Source organism: Furipterus horrens, unplaced genomic scaffold, assembly GCF_987537825.1.
Source record: "Furipterus horrens unplaced genomic scaffold, mFurHor1.1.pri manual_scaffold_5, whole genome shotgun sequence".
Lineage (NCBI taxonomy): Eukaryota > Metazoa > Chordata > Mammalia > Chiroptera > Furipteridae > Furipterus > Furipterus horrens.
The window spans coordinates 118,368,071-118,377,482 of record NW_028327175.1 but is presented as its reverse complement, the minus strand read 5'-3'; the positions used below and the strand labels follow the sequence as shown (position 1 = coordinate 118,377,482).

The following is a 9,412-nucleotide window of genomic DNA, read 5'->3' as shown; positions in this document are numbered from 1 at the left end:
AAGAGAGACGTCGAGAAAGTACTCTGAGAATGTGCTCATCCCCTCAACACTTCAGAGAATGGAATCCTTACCTTTTGATGAGTTTGATAGACTTGAAAGCTTCGTCCATGTCTCCGACGGCAACAAAGAAGCTGAAGTTGAGCATGGCGTTCTGGGTGGGCTTGTCGCAGTCCTCCAGCCCCACAAAGTCGCGCAGGGGCCTCCTGCCCACCATGCAGTGCTGCCCTGAATCCACCTGGCTGTCTCTGTCTGCTTCTCCTGGCTGAATGAGAAAGGGCACTGTCAGTTCATGGAAAGCTAATGCCTACACTAAGCCTCTTTCTCATGTGTGAGCTATGGAGGTCCCTCTGCACACAGATGTGCATCGTAAGCAAGAGGCCCTGACAAAAATCTGTCCTCATTTGAAATCAGAGTTTTCGGCTCTGGTTTCAGACAGCAGATAAGCAAAGGCATGCACAGGAACTCAACAGTTATACGTAAAATGGTTGTAAAAATCCCCACCTGCCAGGTTTTTTTGTGTGAACTAGGAAGTTTTTACTATTGAGTAAAACACACGCACAGATATGCACAAGGTCTTAAAATAAATAATGCCATCATGATTTCAGTTGGAATTTTCCAAAATGATAACCTGGATTAGTGGAGTACCCTCCACTGGTTTTACTCAGAAGAACTGTCAACCTAGCACACAGGTCCCCAAACAGCTGTGCAGAGAAAAAGAATGTCCTCCAGTCTGAGCCCAAGCACAATTTTATAGTGTGCTGCCTGAGGCCTTTTTATAGCTGGCAACTTGAAATACAACCTAGTGATGGGAGCTGCTCCCTCAGATATCGGTTTCCTTCCTGACTGCTGGGTACTGCTCCTGTCTGCATGCCCATCCGCTGTCCTCTGGGTTGGAGCCCACACATTGAAAACCCTGTCTTCCACACCGTGTTTCTTTCTCTCTGATTTGCTTAGTTTCTTCGGCGTACAAACACTTCCCTGTGTAAAGGGGGGTCATTGTCCATCCTCCTGGGACCCAGTGCCCCTGCCTGTCATTGGTCTTGAATCTGCTGCTACTCCGTGACTTCTGCAAGGCTAGCCTCCACCACCTGCCTCTGGCATAGTTCTGGGCAGCTCTTCCATCCCACTGCTGCTTCTCAGGTTCACCGGTGGTCCACGACTTCAGGGAATGCTTGACCATGGCCTTGAGACACTGGTAGAATGTATCAGACCAGGTATAGATTGCAAGACCCTTCTGGGCACAGGGCAAAGCATGAGCAAAGGCCCTGAGGCAACCGCGGTCCAGGGCCACTTTAATTCAGGGCTCATGGCCATGTGTAGGTTGGGTCACACCAGACAGAAGGCTGAAGTCTGGACTGGTTTTGCATGGAATGGGAAACCTTCAGAAATGTGCATGTAAAAAACAACCGGGCACTGCTGACTATGGTTTAACAATCACAAGACCGGACTTGATGTCTATCAGCCTTGCTGTGATCTCATCAGAGCCATGTTCCTGTGAGCACACCTGGGAATTCTCACAGAAGTATGAGCACCTGAGGGCCCTGCCTCACCTGCCTCCTGCTTCAGCATTTGCACCCGTTCTCATTATACCTCTTCGAGGGAGGGACTGAGCCAACTGCCCTGGCCACAAGTTCGAGTTAGGGATCCTGGGCTGTCGACTCTCAAGTGTGCAGACAGGAACTTCCAGGACGTGCCCAAGGGATGTAAACACAGATCAGTAATCAGAAGAAGGGTAGCATATAAAGAAAAGCAAAGTTTTATGGCCATTCATCAGAAGGACTTAAGAGTCTAATTGATATGACTTCCTACAAGCATCAGGTGATAGCCTGTTCGTGCCATACATCTGACCAGGATGAGAGCTCTGTGGAGTGACAGGGGTGTGCTGCTACCCACGAGGAGCTGATACAGTGTCATACCCCTGATAAACCTGGTTAAAGAGGACACACAGGTGAGGTGGGAAGTACTGTTGCACAGACAACTATAGCTTAAAATAAAGAAAAAAAGATTTTGAGAAAAGAGGAGAGTTAAAGTCACATAGGATAAGTGCGCAGCCATCTTACACTGTATCACACATGTCTCCTCTCTTGGACACAGAAAAGACAACAAATGAGAGAAAGACTAAATAAATGTGAGGGAAAAACCAAAGTCCATGATGTGAGAAGAATGGAAAAATACAATAGAAAGAATTTAAATTTCTCTCACAACTTTCTGAGTTCTCAAATCAAAGAGATAAAAATGCATAAGAAGCACTATATAATAAAATTCAGAAAAATGCTAGTCTGATAGAACTAATCCATTTGAAACAAGGGATAAAGAAAATGTGCATTGAGAGAGCACATGGTGTGGAAGACAGGGATTCCCAATCTTCACAAAGATCATTCCATTTAACACAAGTAAATGTCAATCCATACACTTCATCTGTCAATGGCCATGCCATGTTGTTTTATGTGGTATTTTTAGGGGCATGTAAACCAACTGCACCCAGATTTGTTGTTTTGATCACTTACACCATAATACGTGCAGTTTCAGCAGAGTCTCAGAACCACAGACCACATGCAGCTCGTCATGGGACATTCAGAGATCAAGGGGCCATGGATCAGAGGAGACCAAGTCTCAGAGAAGGCAAGTAACTCGTCCAAAATAACCATGTTGGGGTATGAGAATGTGTATGCTGAAAACGACCCCATTCTCTCACAAGTTTAAAAACCATACCTGTCCCTAGCCGGGTAGCTTACTTGGTTAGAGCGTAGTCCTAATATGCCAAGGTTGTGGGTTTGATCCTCGGTCAGGGCACATATAAGAAACAACCAAAGAATGTATAAATAAATGGAACAGTCCTGGCTGGTGTGGCTCAGTGGATTGAGCTCCGGCCTGTGAACCAAAAGGGTGGGTCGCCAGTTCGATTCCCAGTCAGGGCACATGCATGGGTTGCGGGCCAGGTCCCTAGTTGGGGGCACATGAGAGGCAACCACACATGATGTTTCTCTCCCTCTATTTCTCCCTCCCTTCCCCACTCTCTAAAAATAAATAAATAAAATCTTAAGAAAAAATAAATGGAACAACAAATCAATGTTTCTCTTCTCTCTCCCAAAAATCAATTGAAAAAGAAGAAAAAACACTGTATGTGTATGTAATGTGTACAAATATAGGTAAGTATAGGAACCTGTTGAAAGGCCACATACCAGCCTACTTCCAGTGACCATTTCTGCGGGCTGGTTCTGTATAGATTTGCATCATCTTTGGTTTTTATTTCTTTATTTTTAGCTTCTATATTTTCTACAGTGGATATAGAAGTACATAATTTTAAAAATGCAGCTAGAATTAAAAAAGAAAAAAAAGAAGACAGGAAAGCTGGAGGGTGTGGTGCCCTCAGGGGAAACACTGGAAGGACACCCTAGTGACACCAGCACCCTCCTCCTTAGCACAGCTTTGTCTTGAGAGCAAAGCCAAGTCTCATGATTCTCCTAATACAGGAGACCCCATATTTGCTGGAATTTCAGGGGACAAATTAGAGCACATGGTTTGCCTTGTTTAATGACCGGTAAGAAGAGGCAGCTGACTCCAGCACCTGGATGCCTGAGCCCAGCCCAGGAGAGGGACCCGAGAACATGCTTGATACTCATAGGACACACACCTTTCTCGTGAAGTAATAAAGGGGCACTTCCATTCCCAGAAGAGATTGGTAGGCAGGAGGCCGGGGGAAGTTCTCCTGAAGCAAGAAGCCATGCTCTTCGGAAATGAAGAAGGACAGAATCAACATATCTGCCTGGAAGAGAGGGAAAAATAGTGTTCTATTTTTAGTTTGGCAATATACTTCACTATTTTACAACTAATTCCTATTTTCATTGCTGAGGTATTTATATAAAACACAAATAAAACAGAGGATGACCACACTCTTGAGACAGATAATCCACTCTCCTCCTGGGCATGTGGCAAACATACCAGTCTCCACTGCCATCTGCTGCTGTACTCTGGAAAAAATGACGCATCTGCTGGAAGGATGCACCTCATCTGGTTTGAAAGCCACTGAGTCCTTCCCGCTGACTGATTTCCTTGTAGCAGACCAATCACTCCCACCCAGCTGGTGAAACTCCAGAGCTCTCAAGTTTCAAGATATCCTCTTCAGTTTTTTTACCCAGAGAAACAATGACAAAAAGGTTTTTGTCCCTTTTTGTCACTGCTTTCAAGGAATAGGGAATACACAGGGAAGAGGTGAGGGATTCCTTAGGATACTGTCGTAAAGGACCCAGAAGGGCAACAGCAGCCCTTTCTGAACAGGAAATCAACAGGAGGTCGTCGGGTGCCAGAGCCTTTTCTTGCTCTGTGAATTCTTAGTTTCTCATCATCTTCATAAAAGATTGTAAGGGATAAAGAAGCCAGTGACTCTCAAACCAGTAGCAGATAATTAACGGATGAATCATGGAAAAGGGGTAAGGAAATGACATTCCGAAGCTCCTCACACATATCTCTGGGATCAAAAGGAGGAAGATTGTCATCACAAAACAGAGAAGTGGAAACATGTAGCTAGATAACTTTGCAAATAAGTTGGAGATAGATCTATAACTAGATTACCCTTAATCACACCCTTAGTTACCATATTTTTTGCTCCATTAGACACACTTTTCCCCCCCCAAAGTGGGGGGAAATGTCTGTGCATCTTATGGAGTGAATATTGTGTCACAGACTGTGATGTGTATTACTTGACCTGTCAGCAGTGGCAACAGCTGTTAGAAGAGGAAGCGATGGGCCCACACGAAACCCCTGGGGATGCTTAAGTGTCCCACTTTACTGTTGAATCTCAGGGCATCTGGTCAGTATGAAGGCAGTGAAGAACGTGATATCAGTGACTGTGAGCAACTGAGCCTCATAAATTCTGACACTAGCGATGATGAGTTCTTGGGGTTCCCAGAAAACTAGAAGAGTACTTGAACCTTAAAGTTTCTCATTTGTTAATGACAGTGATGATGGTTCTTAATACTACTGTTAGGGATAAAGAAACAAGCCAGTGACTCTCAAACCAGAAGGAGATAATTAACAGATGAATCATGGAAAAGGGGCAAGGAAATGACATTCTGCAGCTCCTCACACATATCTCTGGGACTCAAAGGAGGAAGATTATTGTCACCAAACACAGAGAAATGGGAAGATCTAGCTAGATAACTTTGCAAATGAGTTGGAGACAGACCTATAACTAGATTACCCTTAGTTAATCACACCTAGTTAAGTAGTTAGTAGCATTAGATTGTGAACCGGGATGAACCAGTAATGGAGAAACAGGGGAGAAGGAGAGGGGAGGGGGAGCTAATTGTGTTGGGGGGGGGAGCTAATTACATTAGTATAAACCAGTTTTCTTTGTCTACGTTGCCCGCACATTCTCCTGGCTGAGGGTGTGCCTGAATCTGCAGACTCGTGAATAAATGCCTCACTTTGCTGAATAAGTCCTGTGTCCCAGTTTTTACTGTGAGCATTTCTCACAATTTGGGGGCTTGTCCCGGATCCTCCACCTGTGTGCAAGAAGGGGCTCTGAGCCGAGGCAGGGAGATGCGTCCTACCCGCTTTTGGGTGGCCCGCTTGACCCAGGGCCCACCCGCCTCACAGTGTCTGGAAACAACCTGGGACTTCTTGTTGGGACAGCAGTGGATTGGCGCAGGGGGGAAACAAGAGCAAACACCGCGGCAACCAGGCAACCTCGTGCACAGGCCAAGGTAAGAAAATTGGACTTAAGTACTGCCTTGGTGGTTGGGCATCCTTGGGAAGCTGATTGTGTGTGTGGCTGGGATGTGTCTCAAGACACAAAGCAAGTGCGGAGTCCCAATCCACGGTTCTGTTCTCCCGTGAGAAAAATGGCCAGAGTCTGACGAAGCATCTCAGGCTGTGTGCAAAGTCTCTGGTTAAGAGGGTTGAACACACAGGACTATTGGTGGAAATCAAGTCTCTGGGTAGGGGCATTTCCTTACACCCCCCTGACCAGGTGTCCTGTGACTCAGATAAGCAAACTGGACTTGCTAACGCCGGCAGCTGCAATCTGTTCCAGGCCACTGAGCTGTGGTATCCTGAGAATAAAGAGACTTTGCTGAGTACTCCATTACTCCCTTGTCTTATCATCTTGTTTGAAGCTTAGCCTTAAGGACTTATAGTTTTGTATTCAACCTAGTTAATGTTTGAACCCTGGCATCCTGTTTTCTCCTTAAGCAATATGGTATGTATCCTGTAATTGCCACCCTCAGATTTCAATAAAAGGACAGTGCTTACTCTGCTCAGTGCTGACTTGCCTGAGCGTGCAGCAGCCTCCCGTTCGTCCAATAATTCTGTCTGCTGGAATTATCTCAGCGTCCTTGGTCATCTCTCACATTTAATACAACACAGGACTGTATACAAGAAACTTCCAGTAAGGGAAGCTGAGTATACAGGGCGTGGGTAGAAATTCTCCGGTATAGGAGGATTGAGCTCATGAGGTCTGTGTTCAGTAAATCTCTGGTAAAGGCGGTTGAGAACACAACCGGATTCAGCCACAGGAATCAGCTGAGGATGGGAAATAGAAATTCTAGGCCTAGGGAAATTAAAAGGGGTGGGGCCAAGGAAGGCCCCGTAGACATTCCACCCAACAGTCCATTAGGGAGAATGTTAGAGCACTGGGGAGAGGATCCCCTGACCAAAAGTAAGGAAAAACAGACAATGGTAAAATATTGTTGTCTCCTTTGGCCAAAAGAACCCATTAAGGGAAAATCTGTCTTCTGGCCCCAATTTGGGTCTGATGATTGTTGGGTTTGTTAAGCTCTGGTCTTATATGTGAGTGATCAGGCATCAGCTTTTAAGGAAGAGAAGGAATATGCTCTCTGCTGGTTGCAACCTACCAGCAGGTCTACAGGTCTCTTCCCTGTAAATGAAAAAAAATAAAAAAATAAAGATAAAGCCTGGGACCCTCCGTCCTGTCTCCCACCACCTTACGGCCCTGGCCAGCCGGCGGCCAACTGGGCAGAGGCACTGTGGACAGACAGTACAGACGGAAGAGGCCTAGCAGATACCCCACCAGTATCTGCCCCCATGACACCTACAGCACCGGTGGGAACTTATTCTAGGTTAAGAAAGGAATTAGAACAGTGTAAGCAAGACCTGAAGAACTTACCCGTTCCCTCAGAGCAGCCGATGTTTCCCCTTAGGGATGTCTCCATGGGTCCAGGACAAATTGGCTAAGTCAAATGCTCCTTCAACAAGCACTGAAGTTAGAAACTTCAAGAGCAATATGAAGCGCTTGGTAGAGGACCCCTTTGGATTGGCAGAACAATTAGATCAGTTCCCTGGACCCAGCATATACATGTGGATGGAATTAATGTCTATACTAGACATCTTCAGTGGGGAAGAGAAGGGAATGATCAGACGGGCTGCTATGAGGATATGGGAAAGGGAACATTCTCCCAGTCAGGGAGTTGTCCCAGCCTAACAAAAGTTTCCCAGTATAGACCCTGAATGGGATAACAGGCCAGAGAACAGGACTCAGATGAGAGACCTTAGGAGCCTCATCATCAGGGGAATCAAGGAGTCTGTTCCCCAAGCACAGAATGTCTCCAAGGCATTTGAGATACAGCTCCATCAGATTCCTACAGAAGCTCAGGGACCAGATGAGGAAGTATTCTGGTCTAAACCCAGAGAATGCTGTAGGACAGGGACTCTTAAAAGTCACCGTTGTAACAGAAACTGGCCAGATACTTGTAAGATTGCAGAAGGTAGATGAATGGGCCAGATAGAGCAATTGAAAAACTCCTCAGGAAAGCTCAGAAAAGTGTATGTTAGATGAAAGGAGGAGAAGCAGGAACTTCAAAAAGCTGCAGGGGTATCTCTGCAAATCTAGGAACTGTTAGCTGCCAGATATTGAATTTGAGTATAATCCTTCACAATGTGGAAAAGAACAAGGAGTGGAAGCATGTTATGGTTAAATTTAAAGAAGTAAAGGGTATTTAGAAAGTTTGTAAATGTTGCAGAAGGTCTGAGGAAAGTCGTAATGATAAAAAGGAAAGTTATGGAAGTTTTAAACCCGGGAAAAGGCAACCTCAGCTGCTTGTGTTCTGATTTTATAAAAGTACATTCATCTGTTCTGCTGTGGAATTCTCTGTATCTGTTTTTGACCAATGAGACCTAGGAAAGGTTGTCTGTAAACCAGTTGGCAAAAATTCCTTTTGCCACCCAGGACCCAGGAAGGGTCATTCAGGGCTGCCTAGTGCTCCAGCCTGGGCAAGTGAACATGTCTCTGCCAAGGGCATGTCTCTCTAGGAGGTCAGTAGACATACTGGAGAGTGAGGGCCTAGCTATCTGTGTTTTGAATTATTGCTCTGTTTATGCTCTGAAAGAAAAAATTGAGATTTCCCAGGGAAATTTAAAACTTCACACGAAAGAAAGGGAACCAGGGAAAGTGTAAGGCATGTAAATGAAAAGGTTTGTTAGAAGTTTATAAAGGTTTTGAAAAGAAATTGTATGGCTTTAGTAATGGAAGGTGTAATGCATGGAAATGCAGTTTTGAAGGACAAGGATCTTCCTTCACGTCTTTATATCTTTCTCCCTATCTGAACCCTCCAGTATTTGGCATTCTAAAGAAGTAAGAAGTGACATAAGGTTCCTTTGCATAAAACTAATAAGACCAGTTGCTAATGGTGATTTTGTCAGTTGAGGCTTTGACTGAAATGTCATGCCTGAAGGAGGCATGCCTAGACTCTGGTTGTTACCAGAAAGCCCTGAGGAACGGGAGTTGACTTTCAAGGCTAATGAAAGCCAAGGAGGAGAAAGCCTGAAACCCTGGCTGGTTGTGCGGTTCATGGTAATCTTTCTAGGGAAGTTAAGAAGGTTGCTTTCCTGATAGATGGCTAGGAGGAACCTTAAGGCACAATGGGAAACCTGAAGGACTTGTAAAAAGCATGGGTTTTACAGGCAAGGCCAGATGGCAGGTGTGTGGCTCAGCTTCTGTGTCCAGAGGGCAGACTGAAGGTCAACCTGAAGGTTCTTTGTGTGAGTTCCAGCAAAGCAAACTTAAAAGATTATATATGATCAATTGCAGCTCTTGTTGTGTTTATGCAAATGAACAAGCTAAATTAAAACTGGACTTAATGCAGTCCTTTTAATAACAAGGAGGGTAATCTTATGGAGAAAAATCATGATTTGAGGAAAATCACAATGCTCAGTGGTAGACTATAAATTAGTGCAGCTAATTGTCTTTAAAAATTTGTTTTCATTTAGAAGTTAAAACTAAGTTTGTAAAATCATCAAAAATGTTCAATCTACAGGCAAGGAGGACCTGTCAAATTGCAACTGTTAAATATCATTCCAGCAAAGGCCCTGTGCTGGATGTCTCTACAGTTTTACAGATTCAGAGGCTGGTTTGTGGGTTATGTTGTGTGAATTAACATGTATATCCTTCCTTCTG

At 44.8% G+C, this 9,412-nt stretch overlaps 1 protein-coding gene across 1 annotated transcript in view; it reads right to left on the bottom strand.

Annotated features, from left to right (window-relative positions):
- The window catches only part of IFT140 (intraflagellar transport 140), a 106,108-nt gene that overhangs the window by 46,581 nt on the left and 50,115 nt on the right, over positions 1-9,412 (bottom strand). Inside the window, exons 17-18 of the mRNA XM_090277311.1 lie at positions 3,635-3,766; positions 72-262 (exon numbers count right to left, since the gene is read on the bottom strand). Coding sequence (XP_090133437.1) covers positions 72-262; positions 3,635-3,766 — 323 coding nt within the window. The remainder of the gene's footprint in view (positions 1-71; positions 263-3,634; positions 3,767-9,412) is intronic.